We start from the raw sequence: 18282 nt of genomic DNA, 5'->3' as shown, positions 1-18282 counted from the left end.
ATTCCCTTTCGCAGTGAGACTAGAGGACCCAGGCCCAGTCTCCCACATGCCCCTTACAGGTGTCAGAAGTCTGTTTCCAGAGCCCTAGGACAGTTCCTGAGCCTGCGCTAGGACAGGGCGCCCGCCCATAATCTCGCCCATTCCCTGCATGTCCTGCTCTTGTCCCGCCCCGCCGCCCTTGCGCCACGCCCCGCCACGCCCTATACCACAAACCCCGCCCATCTCATGCATGCCCCGCCCTATCGCCACGCCCAGCCAGACTGGAGCCACGCCTCCAAGCCCCCAGCCCCGCCTGTTTCCTGCATGCTCCGCCCCGCCGCCCTAGCGCCACGCCTCCCCACGCCACGCCCTGTGCGTAGCTGTCGCCCAGCGGAGAGCTTCTCGCCTCAGACTCGTCGCAGGCCCTCGCCTTCTGCGTCTCGTCTCGGCGGCTGCAACGGCGCGCCTCGCCTCAGACCCTGCGCTGAAAGTAGGGCGCAGCCTGTGAGGCGGGGTGGGCCGAGGGCAGTTGGCAGGCTGGGTGATGGGGTCCGCGGCCCCCTATATCCCCTTCCGAAGCGCGCCTGGCGCGGCGCCTCAGCTCGCGGTTCGGGCCGGGCCTGAGGAAGAAACGCCGCGGCCTGCAGCCCTCGTGGGGCTGGAAGCGCTCCCCGGGCTCCCCGGTTCTTGGCCTCCCTCTGGCCTCGGCTTCCCTCCGAGAGCCGTGTGTGGCGGGGCCCTCGCCCCTGCCCCGAGTTAGCCTGGGCCCGCCTCCTACTTTGCACGAAGTAAATTCCGTCCAAAAACAACTCCAGGCCCTGTGGGGCATGGCGGGGCGGGGGGGGGGGTGGCGAATATGCCCAGGGAAATCGGTGTTGGGGGAATATTAAATTACGGGGTTTCAATTTTGTTTTGCAGTACTGGGATTTGAACTCAGGGCTTTGCGCTTGCTAGGTAGGAACTCTACCACTTGGGCCACTCCCCCAGGCCTTTTAGCTCTGGTTATTTTGGAGATGGGAGTCTCCCCTTTAGACCCCATCCTCCTATTTTAGCTTCCCACAGTAGGTGGGATGACAGGCAAGCACCACCATCCCAACCAAAGGTTGAGATGTGGTCTCCCAAACTTTTGTCTGGGCTGCCTGGAATCGAGATAATCGCGATCTCAGCCTCCCGAGTATCTGGGGTGACAGGTGTGAGCCACTACACCAAGCTCCTCTCCCACCCCCACCCCAGACGCCCCCACCCCCAGTTGAGACAGGGTCTTGCAAACTTTTGCCTGGGCTGGCCTGGAGCCAAGATCCTCCCCAGCTCAGCCTCCCAAATTGCTGGGGTGACAGATGTGAACCATCGGCAGCCAGCTATTGGTCGAGATAGGATTGTGGGAACTCCCTGCTAGGAGTGCCTCTCAAGCTCAGCCTCCCATGTAGTTAGGATTACAAGTGTGAGCCACCCACAGAAGGCTAGGTTGGTTTTTAAGTATCTCACACCTGGGAGCAATTTTTAAAGATAAATTGGAAGATAACAAAATTCCAGATACAAAACATATTCTGTACAAAGAAAGTGGAGCCCACACAAGGCACAAACCATAAATAACAAAATTTCTAGGCACCTCATGGGAGCTGTGGCTTCGTAGAGTACATAACCTTTAGTTTGGACATAAGGATTTGATTCTTTGGGTGGAAATGGGCATTGATCAAAGTTCGCCTACGTTTTTAATTCTGTGGCTGACTTTGTGTTTGTGTTGGTTCAGTGTTCTCTTTTACCAAAACATTAGAAAAGAAGCTTCCACAATGGCAGTTTAAAATTGCTTGTTCTCTAGGAGTCAAAGTGCTATGACATTCCTTCTCTTTGTTGGCTTTGTAACTGAGTCTTAGACTGTTACCAAGAATAGTACGCTTTGTAGGAGTACATTAATTTCTTGTTATGTTTTAACTGAAGGTTTTCTTTTGCTATTCTTATTTCAAAACATTTAAATTTGATTTCTTGTTTCCTATAGTTTCCTTTTTCTTTTTTCACTTTATGATCCTTTGGAATTCTGTTATTTTAACTACAAAAATTAATATATTTTTGAGTAAACCAGAGTATCTGGAAGAGAACAATGAAATTCATTGCCTATATATATAAGTCAGTGATCCAACACTTAACCAAATTCTTAAGTTTTGGAAAGAAGATGACCTGTTTTTTAGTTTTGTCCAGCTTTTCCCATTCTGTTGTGTCCTTTTTTTGTCTCCCATTTTTTAAGCCTTCTTCCTTTATTTACTTGAGCATATCAGTAACAAGAGAACTCAAATCCTTTGTAGAATAAAATAAATTCTAAGAAGAGGTCATTGATTAGGATGCATCTAAACCAGACGTGATTCATGACGTGCTAGTGCTCTGTCATTAGTTTATAATTTTACATTCCAAATGTAGTTCTTTTTTTTACAAGAGAATAATTTGCATTGAATAATATATTAACCTAGAAGATAATCTGAGTGTTATTTTATATAATAAAGTGTTTTTGCTTGCCATAAAATAGCAGTGAAAGGTTTCTGTTGTCAAATTTTAAATATCTTTTCATGTTCTCTCTAGTTCCTTAAATATAGCTAAGGAATACAGGCAACATGTTTTACACCCATGTGCTTATGAGTAAACGAGGGCCATTGGCCAAAATATGGCTTGCAGCTCACTGGGAGAAGAAACTCACAAAGGCCCATGTATTTGAATGTAATCTAGAGATAACCATTAAGAAAATAATTTCACCTAAGGTATGTTACTGATTTAAATGATAGTTTGTATTTGTTACGACTTCTGGAGAGGAAAGGAATTAAAATGCATTTATATCATGAAATACATTTCCAAGACAACTTTACTTTTCAAATGATCTCTTAATTCCTATAGCGTTTATTGTCTGAGCAATAAATGTTTCTATTGATAATTAATTCATACATTTATCAAAACTAGATTGGACCCTGATGAATAAAGGCCATATTTTATATTTTTGTCATCCTTTCTTATTCCCTAAAATACTATATACATAGTAGGTACCTAGTAAGTATTTCTTAGGAATGAATGAAGAAATAAGTGAATGGGGAGAGTAGAAAGAAAAAGGATTGACTGCAAATAAAATAATGTGGAACATGTTGTAAACAATAAAGTACTATGTTCATTATAAAACACTATAAAGCAGCTATTAGAATTTGCATTAAAATTATAATTTTCAATTATAATTGAAAGGATGCTGTGTTAGGCATTGGGCTAGACTTTGTGTTTATTTATTTAATCTTCACAACAAGCCTATAAAATCAGCCCTTTTAGGCTTAGTGAAGTATGGTGATTAGTAGGGACTTTTCAGTTGGTCAAATTTATATATAATACTTTTTATATATATGCCCACTTATTGCCATTTAAGTGGGCATACCACTAAGGTATCTCAGCCTGAGTTTTTTTTCTGTGAATAGACATTGTTAAAATTAAATAATGTATGAAAAGCTCTTTAGACAATACCTGACACAAAATAAGTATATAATAAATTGTAGCCATTTTTAGTAAACTGAAGTTCAGGAAGGTTAAGTGACTCAGCCTCAGTAAGTGAGCCAAGGCTTGATACCAAGTTTGCTTGAGTACAGAGTTTATATTCTTCCCCTAATATTAATAATAGCATACTTCACTTAAGTGCCACATCACATTACCTTTGTTGAATAAGCAAAAAAAAAAATCATTTTATAAGTAAGGTGAAGGTTAGATGGCTTATTTTAAATAAGAATACAAAATATGTGCTTTTTAAAGAGAAGAAATTCTTATGATTTTATAACAGGACTTATAAACCTAATTTTTATTATTCTAATACTTTAAAAATTATCAAAAGGTGAAAATTGCTCTTCGAACTTCAGGACACCTTCTTTTGGGAGTTGTTCGAATCTATAATAGGAAGGCAAAGTATCTCTTGGCAGATTGCAGTGAAGCATTTCTTAAAATGAAGATGACATTTCGCCCAGGTATACATTCAGTGTTAATTTGTCTCACTCTTCTTGTGTTGACTGAATCTACCTTTCCATGGTTAAGGGATAAATTACATTCTTTCCCTTGTTTGCAGGAAAAGATTATGCTTTCCAAAATGCTAATGTTCCTTTGTATTTATGTAAGAAATACACTTAAAGCCACTACACTTGTGTAAGAAACCCATATTCTGTTTTTAATGGTTCCTTTAGTTTGTCATGTCTGTTTTTGCTTTATGAGAGAAATTAGAAATAGTATGACTGACAAAATATAAATATTAATAATTGTCATTGCTTTTAGAATCCTCAATTTTCTAAGTTGCATGTTATTTATGAAATATTACTAAAATTCCTAAGCATTCCAAAGTGCTAAAGATTTATGTGTGTTGTATAGTGCCTTCAAATTTTAATTTACATAGCTTGTGTTCCCCTTTAAGACAGCCATCATTTTCCATTTTGTACCATGGTTATTTCAATACAGGTTTTTTTCCCTATCTTTGATCTTCAAGCTCCCTGAAGGGAAGCATCTTTGTCATAGCCATTTTTGAGCCTCTTACAATACCTATCTTAGTACCTTGCATGTATCAATTCCTCAGTCAACATTTGTTGAATCAAATGTTCTTTGTTTAAAATATCTACAGAATCCATAGGTAGATTTGTACTCATACCGACTATGGTTCACCCATTCATTTATTATTTCATTTACATATTCTACAAATATTAATTGAGGTCATACTTTGTGCCAACCATGTTTGGCTCTGGGCATACAAGATAAGTAAGGTCTTTTTCTGTCTGGTAAGGAAATCAAATAATGAAAAAGTTTTAAAAACTTATAATAATTATTGATTGTGCTTTGCTATAGAAGAAAATAAACAGAGCACTGCAACAGAAAATGTTTGCTTTAGTTAGGATAGTTGGGAAAATCCTTTCTGAAGGGATAGAATTTAAGCTCAGACTTGAAAAATGAGAAGTACCTAGCCACATAAAAAGTCCCTGAGGGAATGGCATAATAGGCAAATGAAACTGCAAGAGCAAAGGTCTTGACATGAAAAAATGCCTGACTTTCAGGGAACAAAAAAGTCTAGTATGCTTAGAGTATAATAAGTGAGGAAGAGAGTGTCCTTAGATGATACAGGATAGGCTCACAGGGATGAAAAGGGCCCAATTAGAGATTTGGATTTTATTGATGTACTGGGGGAGTTGCTAAACCATTTTAAGCATCAGAGTTATCTAATCTGTTTGCTTTTGAAAAATATCACCCTGGATGCTTTATAGAGAATGGACTGCAGAGAGTGGATACAGGGAATCCAGTTAGAGTAAACAATAGTACAGTGAGAGACAATAAAGTTTTAATTGGAAGTTTCTTATACTTAAATAGCACCATAGCTTATTGAATGTGTTTTTAATTTTTTTTAGGACTGGTTGACCTCCCAAAAGAGAATTTTGAAGCAGCTTATAATACTATCACATTACCAGAAGAATTTCATGATTTTGACACCCATAATATGAAGTAAATTTATTTCCTTTCTAATGATTTTCTTGATATTTAATTGTTTTCATATTCAGATTTCATGAAGGTAAATGGGATGTTCATAACAAAGGAACAAGTACATATTCAGTTGACAATTAAATTTAGTGTGACACTTCATAGTACAACAATAACATGTATCATATTTATTAAATGTAGCTTGCAGTGTTGACAGTGTATTCATCTATTAATTCAGTCAATATTCCTAGAGTGCCTTTCCTATGCTATGCACTGTTGTAGTCGTTGAGATAGCAATGAATAAAACACAACTCCTGACCTCATGGATCTTACATTTCAGTTGAAGTAGATTGACAAAAAAGCCAAACAAGTAAATATACAATATTCCAGGAGGTGATCAGATGATCAAATATGATGACAAGTAAAAACTAAAATAATGCTCACGCCTGTAATCCTAGCAACTCAGAGGGCAGAGATCAGAAGGATTGCGGTTTGAAGCCAGCCCAGGCAAATAGTTTGCAAGACCCTATCTCAAAAAAAAAAAAAAAAAAAAAACCCATCACAAAAAAGGGCTGGTAGAGAGGCTCAAGGTTTAAGCCCTGAGTTCAATCCTTAGCCCTGCAAAAAATAAAAATAAATAATAGGATAGTCAGGAAAGGATTTTCTGATAAGAACAGAAACCTGAGCTAAAGGAACACATCATTCAATGATGTGAAAGAAAATGTTCCAGGTAGAACAAGTGGAAAAGTCCTAAGGACACTGGACATTTTCAAGGAACAGCAAGGAAGGAACTAAGACTGGAATGGAATGAATGAAGGACTGAGTGGTAGAGATGAGACCAGAGAGGTAGCAGGGCGTGCAGGTATTGTAGAGTGTTGTAGGGAATGATAAGACTTTTATTTTACTCAGAGAGTAAGTATAGGCAGGTTTTGAGTAGAGAATAGAGTAGTAACCAGATCTGACTTGAGTTCAACATGCTCCCTTTGGGTACTTAACTGTAAATGGGAAAGAAAGGAAGCAAAGAGCCTGTTGAGAAGACTATTGCAGTAAGAAAATCAGGGGAGGGAAGATTGTATCTGTAATCAGCTTTCAGCCTTCATCATATCAAGATGGTAGAAGTGAGATTATAGATATGTGTGAAAAGCAGAGCCAATAGGATTTGCTGATGAATTGAAAATGACTCTAAGACAAAGAAGTAAAGAATAACTCTGTAATTTGGGGCATGAAAATGGAGCTACCACTTAATGAAATTAGGATAACTAGGGAATGACAAATTTTAAAAAGGGAGAGAAAAAGAAATAAGTTAGATTTTGGACAATGTATGGTTTTGATCTGAATGTGTGCTCCCCTAAAGTCAGATGTTGAAAGCTAATCCCCAACGGTGATGGTATTGAAAGGTGGGTCCTTTAAGTGGTGATTAAGATCATAAAAGCCCTCATGGATGGGATCAGTGCCCTTATAAGAGAGACCTGAGGAAGCTTTCTAAGCAAGAAGGCACAGTCTACAAGGAACAAGCTTTCACTAGACACTGAATCTGCTGGCACCTCTATTTTGGATTTCCCAACCTCCTGAACTGTGCATAATGAATTTATGTTGTTTATAAATTACCCAGTCTAATGTGTTGTGTTAAAGCAGCCCCAAGGGCTGGGAAGACCAAAGTCAAGGTGCCAGCTGATTCAGTGTCTGGTGAGAGTGTGTTTTCTGCCTCATAGATGGCAGTCTTTTTATTGGGTCCTCACATGGTGAAAGGAGTAAGATAGCACTCTGGGCCTCATAAGGGCACTAATCCCATTCATGAAGACAACCTCATGACCTAGTAGTCTCCCAAAGGCCTCACCTCCTAATACTATCACACTGGTGATTAGATTTCAACATATAAATCTAGAGAGACCATTAGCAGAAGTGGACATCTATTTCAAATGCTGTTTGTTAGCACAAGTTAAATAAGGACTAAGATGAGAACTAGGTTTGGCAACCTGGAAATGATTTATGTATATTATGTATTTAAAAGTTGTATTTATAAATAATATTATTGATATAAACAAAACTGTCCTGTATTATAATAAAACATGGTTTGGGGGTTTTTGTTTGTTTTGTTGGTACTGGGAGTTGAATTCAGGGCCTTGCACTTGATAGGCAGGTACTCTATTGCTTGAGCCATGCTGCCAGCCCTTTTTGCTTTGGTTATTTTTGAGGCAGGGTCTTGCTTTATGCCCAGGCCAGCCTGGACCAAGCTCTTCCTATTTGTGCTTCCCCACATAGCTGAGATGCCCCACATAACAGGCATGCACCACCATGCCCAGTCATTGGTTGAGATGGAGTTTCTTGAACTTTTTGCCCAAGCTGGCCACAAACCTCAATCCTCCCAATCTCCACCTCCCAAGTAGCTAAGACTACAGAACTAAGCCATCATGCCTGGCTATTAAAACTTGGATTTTGTTTTAGGTCTTTTCAGACCTAAAACAGTATCTGAATGTGTGTTCATAAAATCATTATGTTCTGTTCAAATGTTTTCCTCAAACTTACATTTTTCTATAGTGCTGTTGATGTTTCAGAACATTTTACTCAGAACCGAAGCAGACCAGAAGAAATTACACTTAGAGAAGATTATGGCAATGATCTACTTTTTCAAGCTGGGAGCTTTGGTGAGAATATTTGAGAAGTCGAAATTTAAGTCATAAATATATTTGCATTTTTGTACTAAACAATGCCAGTAGAAATATCTATAAAATGGGTATTTTCATGCTTAAGTATAATTCCCAGATAAAAATTCCCTTGCCTTTTTCTAGTTTAGATGTCAATGCCATGGCTAAATCTTAGGGTATACTTCCTTTCTCAGTGTATAGCCATTTATTGAATTCCTACTATATGTCAGGTGCTATCACAAACACATGAGATACCAGTTTAAAGAAGCAGTTCCTTCCCTCAAGCTTCAGGCTAGAAGAGAGACAAACAGTTGCTATAGTTACATATATACAAGGTTTTATATGTATGCTGCTAAAATGCCTTCAAATATATTTTCTCTGGTGTATGATAAATATCAGTTATAAAATAAGAGATTTTAGGCAAGTCCTCTACCACTTGAGCCACACCTCCAACAAAATAACAGATTTTTAAAACAGCTTAGGGGAAAGGAGGAACAAATATTACCACACTGAATGATTATGAAATAAAAGCTGATTTTTAAATGTTAAAATATATTTGGGTAAAATTGAAGTGAGATGGTATAACTAAACTACATAATATTTGTTCTTTTGGGGGCATCTAACACTATCTGTCTTGTATCATATTTGTATGCCTTCTCTAACCTCCACTTCTTACTCTCATTATCCTTCTATATATATATATATATATATATATATATATATATATATATATAACTTGCTATCTATAGTTGTATTTCTCAGAAAATATGTGGCAAAGGACTAGCTTTATATTTTTGTCAATTTCCAATGTCTGTATTATATTTTACTCTTGTATAAAATGAATAAATTATAGAAGTGAAAATGAATCACTAGTAAAATTAAAAGTTTGAAAACAAAATTCAAGCCTTAAGTTTTTGTTATCAGAATCAACATAAATAAGATTACACTGTCAAATTGCTATACATCTATCTAAACACTTACTTCTAGTTGCTATATTTACTTTGTTATGGATCAGTACTGGTCCACAGTCCACATATTTGGAGTGGAATGGGTCTCTTACTGGCTGTGACTCCAGATCTAGAAATGTAACACATTGACAAAAACATAATAATATTCTTTATTGCCCAACATATAATTTCTTGCAGATTCTACTATTTTTCTTCAGGCATGAGGAAACTTTAGGATCACTTTCAACTACACATTCTATCAGATGCATACTAGTGTTGATTGACTTAAAAACCATTTGAGATGTCTCTTGGGTCTTCTGTTTTCTTAGCCATCAAAATAGTTTACTAATATCAAAGGTCTCGAATACTGTGATATCCTCCTGCAAATACCTCTTCTCTTCCTACATTTTACATATCTCTACAAAAGCAATTGTTTTTAAGTTCCTTTATTTTTCTATTACATTCTTTTTCTTAAGTACTTTGGGTCCCTATGACTTACTATATCAAATTCCTCTGAGTATCCTCATGGCCATCTACTAGTTTATCACTTTATTTTGTCAGCATTGTTTTACCCTTAATATAAACATTCTACTCTATTCAAACATATGTCTTACAATCTAACCAATACAATTTAATTGTTCATTGTTCTGTATCTTAAATAATTTTAAAAAGTGGAAATAACATGTTCTTAGCAGATCAACAGACATGGGTTTGAATCAGCTTTCTCTATTGGCTTGCTGTGTGCATCGGGAAGATTGTCTAACTGAGCTTTACTGCTATAACTGTAAAGTTGAGATACTCTAGCAACCTCATAGGTTATTTTCTTTATTCTTGCCTTTTAGTACTCTCTACCAATATGTGATTTTTCTCTTCTTCAAAAACTACTTCAAGCCTTTTATCCTTAAGAAATGTTTAATATTTATATACCCTGTCCTGGATTATAATATAATATTGAATGTAATTTTTCTTCCTTTTTGTAATCTCAGATTAATTTTCTTTTTCTTTTTTTATAGTACTGAGTTCAAGGATTTGAACTTGCTAGGCAAGCTCTCTCCCACTTGAGCCACACCTCCAGCTTCCCTCCAACTTTTTTGAGATAGGGTCTTGGTATATAGTTCGGGTTGGCTTTGACCTCCTGATCCTTCTGCTTCAGTCTCCTGAATGTGGGGATTATAGGCATGAACCACCACCATGATCAGTTTAATCCCAGATTCTTGTGATGCTCAATGCTGAGACTATCGTGTCTGTTCAAAAGTGTTATTCTCTTGAGTTTAAACCATAGAACCATCAAAAAAAGAAAAAGAAAACAAATAAGTGTTCTTTTCTGAATGACCAAGGCTGGTTTTTTGGAGGGGAGCTATCAAGCTGCACCTGAATGATGTCAACATGTTCTTAGTTCTTTTTGGGAAAGTAACTTAACCTTTTTCATTGAGCAAATCTTCACTCCAGTGTGAAAGATGATTTTTTTTCAACTCTTCCTTTTAAGATGTAGGTCTATAGAAGAATGCTGAATATGAGTGATACCTCATGATTTTCTCTACTGTCTAACACTAACTTGGGTTTTTGAAGGGAAGAAAAACACCAACTTCTGACCTCTTGGGGTTCAGACCCAGGGAAAAAGCATGCCAGAGCTGACTTTTGGTCCCTTGTAACTATCAGTATAACATTGTGACTACCAAAATGCAGATTTTGGAGTTAAAGAGAGCTGGGTTCAGATCCTGGCTGTGTTGTTTATTAGGGTGTGACTGTACACAGATTACAAAACCTTTCTGTGATGTGTTTCCTCATTTGTACGATGAGGCTTATAACATCATCTTCTGTTGCATAATCTAGTGCACATAATAATTGCTCCATTAATGATAGCTGGCTGGGCTTGTCCTTTTTGGTGCTCTTATCTCCAACTCCTATTATATTCAATGAATATTTATTAAATGATTGTTGCAAACCCATTCTTTAGTATTTTACCTATCTTTCTATTTTCCTAAGAAGGCAAATATGGTCCCTATTTCCCAAACTCTAATGATGGATAAAACTGTCAAGCAATTGTTTTTGAAATAATAGGATCGTATGTTCTCCCTCATATGCAGACATTAGATCAAGGGCAAACACAACAAGGGGATTGGACTTTGAGCACATGATAAAAGCGAGAGCACACAAGGGAGGGGTGAGGATAGGTAAGACACCTAAGAAACTAGACAGCATTTGTTGCCCTCAACGCAGAGAAACTAAAGCAGATACTTTGGGGCAACTGAGGCCAATAGGAGAGGGGGACCAGGAACTAGAAAAAAGTTTAGTTCAAGAAGAATTAACTTAGAAGGTAACACACATGCACAGGAAATCAATGCGAGTCAACTCCCTGTATAGGCTACCCTTATCTCAACTGGCAAAAACCCTTGGTCCTTCCTATTATTGCTTATACTCTCTCTTCAACAAATTAGAGATAAGGGCAGAATAGTTTCTGCTGGGTAGCGAGGGGATGGGGGGGGAGAGGGAGGGGGCGGGGGGGGGGTAAAGGAGGGGGTGGGGAAGGGAGGAAAATGACCCAAACACTGTATGCACATATGAATAAAATAAAAATTAAAAAAAAAAAGAAGTGATAGGAAATAATATGTGGTCAAGTGGAACTGAAGTACCAAAAGTTATTCTACTTCCATAGTATTTCTACCTTCTAGGAAATTGTAAAACTATATTCCAACTATAAATTCTACCTAATGGTTTAGCATTTTTTCCTTTTGTATTGGGAAGAGTATTAAATTAGAAATCTAGTCTGATGATTAATTACGCGTCTTTAGTAGAATAATTCAAATAATTTTTCAGCTTTCATTTTCTCATTCATAAACAAGGATGTAATATATTAAATAATATTTCAACTTCTTCTACCCCTAAAAGTGTGTGTTTCCATGACTAACTCAGCATAATGATGTATACTTTTTAGGGGAGGAATCTGAAATTCTCAGAAGACATAGCTTTTTCGATGACAACGTATTGCTGAACTCCAGTGGTCCTTTCATTGAACATAGTTCTGGGAGTTTCATTGGAGAAAAATCTTTGTTCTATGATAGTGGAGATGGATTTGGAGATGAAGGAGCTGCAGGAGAAATGATTGGTATGCTATCTGGTCATGTAGAATTCAGATATGTCTTTCAATCAAATTACTGTAATGTATTAGTAGATTTATTACATCAAAATAAAATTTTACATGTTTCTGTGTCATTTAGGTCAACTAATTTTTACACAAGTTTTTAAACTTGTGTACATTTAGACTAGGTCAAAGTAAATAGCTACATGTTTTAACATATTTTCCATAGAGGTTAAAAACTACTTCCTATTTTTAGTTTTACAAAACCCTAATTATTTTTGAAGAGGAAAGATTGAGGTTAATATATCCCTCACAAAATACATGAGATCATGTGCCATAAACATTGTCTTTAACACAAAATGTAGCATAGCTACTTTAAAGGATCTTTCCAGTATTTTACACTATTGTTTTATGTTTATATTATTATATTAGTATAAAATCATAGAAATATGGTAGACAAACACTGAGAAAATTAAATGTACATATTATAAAGATTGTTAACTTTATATCAAATATACTTAATTTTTTCCAGGTTATATTAAAAGTCTGGTCATCTCTTCACAATGCCTTGCATAAAATAATGTCAATAAATGTTTAGTGAACAAATGACAGATTCAGTCTGTATGACAAAAGTATTTATTATGTTTTTCAAGACAATCTATTGCAAGATGATGAGAATATTCTATTAGAAGACATGCATTTGAACAGAGAAATATCACTGCCTCCCGAGCCTCCCAGTAGTACTGTGGGTATGTTAAAGTTTTCTTTTGTGTAGTAAGTGAGCAGATATTAATAGCCAAATTAAGCTTCAGAACTGCTGGATTTAAGTAGCAGTATAGTATAGTGAATAATAAAGTGCATTGTCCCTAAAATTCTCTTAGTCTGAGAAAGGAACAGTGAGGATAGTTAACCAGGATTGGATTTAGTATGACAGCACACTTAAATACTCTGCCAAAATACTATGCTTTTAATATTAAGAATTAAAAATAACTAGCCTCATAAAGATTCTTCAGAATTTTTGATGTTATATTTGCTTTCTAACACAGTAATAGAAATTGAAAATGTAAAGAGACAATAAAAATTTAGTTATGAACCTTCATGAGTCAATTGATAAGTGGTTCAACAAGATATAAATATTTCAGCAGATATATCAAATTTATGACTGTTATTTACTCAAGTTGCTACCACTGCTTTCACTTCCAATATGACTGTCACCCAGCCTTAAATACCTCATGTGCAAAAGAGAGTGATATACTTGACTCACCCAAATGCCATGGGTCCCAAAGCATATAACTGAGCCTCTATGCCTCTATTATATATATAATTCTAAGACTTCAGATATGGCCTCAGTTAGCAATATTATTCTTTAATTAGTTTTCACTTTAATTTTCATATAGTCTTCTAGCTTTCACTATAGCTACGTGATTTTACAATTACTTTTTTGGTGCTATTAATTAGTAGAACCAGATAATCCAGATGACATATGTCTACCTGAAAATGAAAAAATGAGTGAACCAACATTATCAAATGAAGATGAAGGATTTACTCTTGACCCAATTGATATTTCAGGTCAGAGGCATTCATGTTTTATTTTTATCTTTGATATAATACTCTCTTATTTTCCTTGGGATATGTGAATAATCCACAGAATATTATAAAAAGTAATCAGTCTCGTAATAACATTTGTTATACAATGGAAGAAGAACATGAAGGAAGTTTGAGATGTTTCTTTTATTATATTCAGTCCTGTTCAAATAATATGTCTAATTTGGGAAAATGAAAAAGTTAAGTAGATTTCAGTTTAATAAGTTATTGAGACATTACTCTGTGTTAGGCACAGGAGTGAGAAAGATATGTTCATGACTTTAAGAAGTTTCAATCTATGCCAGGCATGGTGGCACATGCCTGTAATCCCAGGACTCAAGAAGCTAAGGCAGGAGAATCATGAATTCAAGACCAGTCTGGTCTATATAGCAAGTTTGAGGACAGCTTGGGCTGCATAGTGAGACCCTGTCTCAAAAAAAAAAAACAACAAAATGTTCCAATTTGATCAAGATAAGTAAACATGCAAGTGAACATAAGACAGGATCAAAAGAGAGACAGAGAGACATTGTGCCCTTTAACATTTAACATGCTTTCAGACATGATAAAAGTGAGAGCACACAAGGGAGGGGTGAGGATAGGTAAGACACCTAAAAAACTAGCTAGCATTTGTTGCCCTTAATGCAGAGAAACTAAAGCAGATACCTTAAAGCAACTGAGGCCAATAGGAAAAGGAGACCAGGAACTAGAGAAAAGGTTAGATTAAAAAGAATTAACCTAGAAGGTAACACCCACGCACAGGAAATCAATGTGAGTCAATGCCCTGTATAGCTATCCTTATCTCAACCAGCAAAACCCCTTGTTCCTTCCTATTATTGCTTATACTCTCTCTACAACAAAATTAGAGATAAGGGCAAAATAGTTTCTGCTGGGTATTGAGGGGGGGAGCGGGAGGGGGTGGAGTGGGTGGTAAGGGAGGGGGTGGGGTCAGGGGGGAGAAATAAACCAAGCCTTGTATGCACATATGAATAATAAAAGAAAAATGAAAAAAAAAAACATGCTTTCAGGAATAAACAATAAATATGACTCTAATATATAACAAGATCCTTTAGGAGAATTCTAGTTATAAGTCATATAATTAATATGACTTCTGTTTTCTGCCCAGTAAAATTCCCTAAAGGAGTTAAATCCCATAAACCTAGATACTTATTTTGAATTTATATATAAATTTCAGTGGGGAAGGAAAAATACACTGGAAAATATAAATTAATGTTTCAAAAATTATCCTCTTTCATAGGCATTTTAAGGAACCTCCTGATTGGTTAACTTCCCTATCAAGTAGGGGCTCTGCTCCATGTTTCCTCAGTTGTTCACATAGCAGGTCAACAAAGTCTGTCCTAAGCACTTTCAAGCAACATCTTAAAAATGTATGAGCTCGGGGATCACGGGTTTCCGGGTCCCCCTGCATTCTCCAATATGCAGTCTTTCTCTTCTCTTTTCTCCAACTAAATTCTCTACAAATAAAATCTTTCCGACCTCTGCCAAAAAAAAAAAAAAGTATGAGCTCTTGGCTGCTCAGACACTCTATCTGTGCAAAAACATTGCAAACTGTATGTATATTCAGACACTAGAAGGATTTTCTTCCCAATGCAATGCAGGTTGTATTGTGGTGCACATGTCTTAGATATGCATTACCTAGAATCTCATTTTACAAAGCTGTACAACCAATCACATTTATGCTCCTTGTATTTAGACATTGCTGAAAAAAGGAAAAGCAAAAAGAGGAGATTGCTTATAGATCCAGTCAAGGAGATCAATAGTAAAATTATGCATAAACAACTTACCTCCTTTGCTGACACACTTATGATATTGGAACTTGCACCTCCTACACAAAGATTAATGATGTGGAAGAAGAGGGGAGGAGTGGATACACTTCTGTCAACTGCAGCCCAGGATTTGATTCATGCTGAACTGAAAATGGTAATAGTTTCCATCCTTTGATACAAGTGCAATATTTGTTTATAAATAAATCAATCCACATTTACAACAAAACTTGAACTGGTGAAAAAATAACCTTCATTCTAAAATTTGTTGAATATGTGTGTATGAATTGCAGCTTTTACTTTATAGCATATATACCTGTTTTATTATATCACTTTACAAAAATCAAAAATAAAAATGTATGTTTTTGCAGTTGTTTGCAAAATGCCTTCTATCTTCTGGCTTTAAACTTGGAAGAAAATTGATGCAAAAGGAATCAGTAAGGGAAGAAGTGGGAAGCCAAAACATAGTAGGTGAGACTTCTTAATCCTGTTGGTGTTGAGAAGAATGTGGTGGAAGCAAACATCTCAGTATTTTATATTTCAGTATTTTCAAGTGTAAATACAATCTCTAGAAGATTATTTTAACTTAAAATAGTTACTTTAATATAGCATTTTTCTGGGGGTTTTTTGGATTAATTTTTTCCCCAGAGACTTCATTTAAAAGACAAAATAGCCAGGTACTCATGGCTCGTGCCTATAATTGTATGTACTTAGTGGGTAGAGATTGGAAGGATTCTGGTTCCAGACCAGCCTGGGCAAAATGTTTATGAGACCCCATCTCAACTAATAGCTGGGGACAGTGGTGTATGCCTGTCATCCCAGCTACTGAAGGAAGCATAAATAGGAGGATTGCTGGCAAAACAAGAGCCTATCTGAAAACAGTCAAAGCAAAAAGGGCTAAAGGCATAGCTCAAGTGGTAAGGCACCTACCTAATGCTCTGAGTTCAACGCCCAGTATCCCCCTAAAATGAAATATATATACTCTGTAGACCATTTTTTCTCTTCCTCTTCCTCACTCTCCTTTCTCCAAAGGCAGTATGCACAAGCCTTGAAGAAAGAAAATCTTTTTTATCTAGCAAGATAATGTTTCACTTTAAAACAACTAAACATAGCCAAGTGCCAGTGGCTCATGCCTGTAATCCTAGTTTCTTAGGAGGCTGAGATTGGGAGGATTGAGATTCAAGGCCAGCCTGGGCAAATAGTTTGCAAAATCCCGTCTCCCAAACAATCAGAGTAAAAATGGCTCAAGTGGTAGAGCATTTCTTTTGCAAGTAAGAAGCCCTAAGTTCAAACCTCAGTCCCACCAAAACAAAACAAAAATAACAAAACAAAAAATAAAATAGGGATAAGAACAGTATTTAAACAATACAGTTGACCTGAGACATAGATACTGCCATCTACCCAGAGGATTCATAGATTATTAATAATCACTGATTATTGTTGTGACTACTATAAAGTAATAAAACCAACTTATGTGGTGAGTGAGTTACCTCAGTCACTTTTCTTGAAGGCATTAAAATGTACTGAACAATATCCCACAATGATCTTGAACTCTCTGTGCTGTCTTATGAATAAACGTGTGAGTGTGGAGGGAATGGTTGGCAGAGGATGGAAGTGAAGAAGTCAAAAAAGGCAACCATAGGAAAGTTTGAGCACCTTGGCTTAAATCTTGGATTTTAAGTTGTCTGTCAGAAGTTTTCTTTAGTAACAACCGAAAATCCTTATTAAAGTTTGAAAAGTATCTTGGTGAAATATTCTTTACTTCCTTGATAATTCAGAGACCTTCATGATGGAAGAGCCAAATTGCCTGCAAGAGTTAAATCAGCCCCCAAATTGGAAGAATGTGACTGACAAATCTAAGGGTAGTTCTCATGAGGATACCAATAAAAATGTTAGCACTGAGGTAAGATAATCAGAGTCATATAAATATTCTTATGACACAGCTATAGTGAAGGAATGTTAGGAATCTGATGTGTCTTCTTACACTTATAGTCCATAGTTCATCTCATATAGTTCTGCTGTTTCTTTAGTGAGTAAGAGCACTGAAGGATAATACATGATTTTCATCTGCAAGACAGTATTCTATAGAAAAAAATGTCTTAAATCACAAGATAAAGTCATTTCACACTGAAACAGTATTTCGTATGATACATTAAATGAATGATTTCTGTGCTTGAATCTGGTTATCTGCTAAGAATCTACTAGGCCCCCTAATTAATATACTATGGAGTCTTTTAAGACTCTAGCCAATAAACCTATGTTTTGTTTCTCATCATAAATCCATCCGTCTACTCCTAGGATAAATATGTTTTAGACCTGCCAACTTTCTCAATCTTTAATCTGAAGAACTATCTAAAAGTCCATGACCAAAGCAAAACTTCTTTTAAAATTTTGTTTGAAAACGTAATTTTTATTTGAAAACATAGTTGGAAACATTGTACTTTAAAATATTTTCTCAATTTGCACTTTATTGATTGTACATATGTAAATATTGCAGTCATACTAAATAAAAATAACAACCAGTGCTTTTCTGGTCTGTGTCATCATCACTGTATTTTGATAACCACTCAATTCAAAGTTAACCTATATTGAAATTGAACATCTCAGGAGGGAAGACAGTTTCACACTGCATTAAATAATATTTACTAAATAATATACTATTTGCTAAATATTTACTAAATAATATACTGGATATTATAATAATGCCAGTACTGTCTTCCTCATTTGAGATTGGGCATTTCTTTGATAGCACTTACTGAAATTATGATTAAGCAATATTTTTTAGTTTATGATTTCTGGAAGGA

At 36.4% G+C, this 18282-nt stretch overlaps 1 protein-coding gene across 3 annotated transcripts in view; it reads left to right on the top strand.

The window, feature by feature from the left end:
- The first annotated feature begins 348 nt into the window (after positions 1 to 348).
- Positions 349 to 18282, top strand: part of Rad21l1 (RAD21 cohesin complex component like 1) — a 28140-nt gene continuing 10206 nt past the window's right edge. The window contains exons 1-11 of one of the 3 annotated variants that reach the window (XM_074074487.1): positions 349 to 469; positions 2551 to 2726; positions 3827 to 3956; positions 5373 to 5466; positions 7981 to 8087; positions 11970 to 12140; positions 12767 to 12862; positions 13572 to 13682; positions 15409 to 15635; positions 15850 to 15949; positions 17257 to 17898. In XM_074074487.1, coding sequence (XP_073930588.1) covers positions 2583 to 2726; positions 3827 to 3956; positions 5373 to 5466; positions 7981 to 8087; positions 11970 to 12140; positions 12767 to 12862; positions 13572 to 13682; positions 15409 to 15635; positions 15850 to 15949; positions 17257 to 17390 — 1314 coding nt within the window. In that variant the 5' untranslated portion in view covers positions 349 to 469; positions 2551 to 2582 and the 3' untranslated portion in view covers positions 17391 to 17898. Of the gene's footprint in view, positions 470 to 846; positions 2727 to 3826; positions 3957 to 5372; positions 5467 to 7980; positions 8088 to 11969; positions 12141 to 12766; positions 12863 to 13571; positions 13683 to 15408; positions 15636 to 15849; positions 15950 to 17256; positions 17899 to 18282 lie in introns of those variants that run through there. The other 2 variants (XM_020176258.2, XM_074074488.1) reach the window with 2 other exon arrangements.

This window comes from Castor canadensis, chromosome 5 (genome assembly GCF_047511655.1).
Source record: "Castor canadensis chromosome 5, mCasCan1.hap1v2, whole genome shotgun sequence".
Lineage (NCBI taxonomy): Eukaryota > Metazoa > Chordata > Mammalia > Rodentia > Castoridae > Castor > Castor canadensis.
This window is presented reverse-complemented; position numbering and strand designations above follow the sequence as displayed.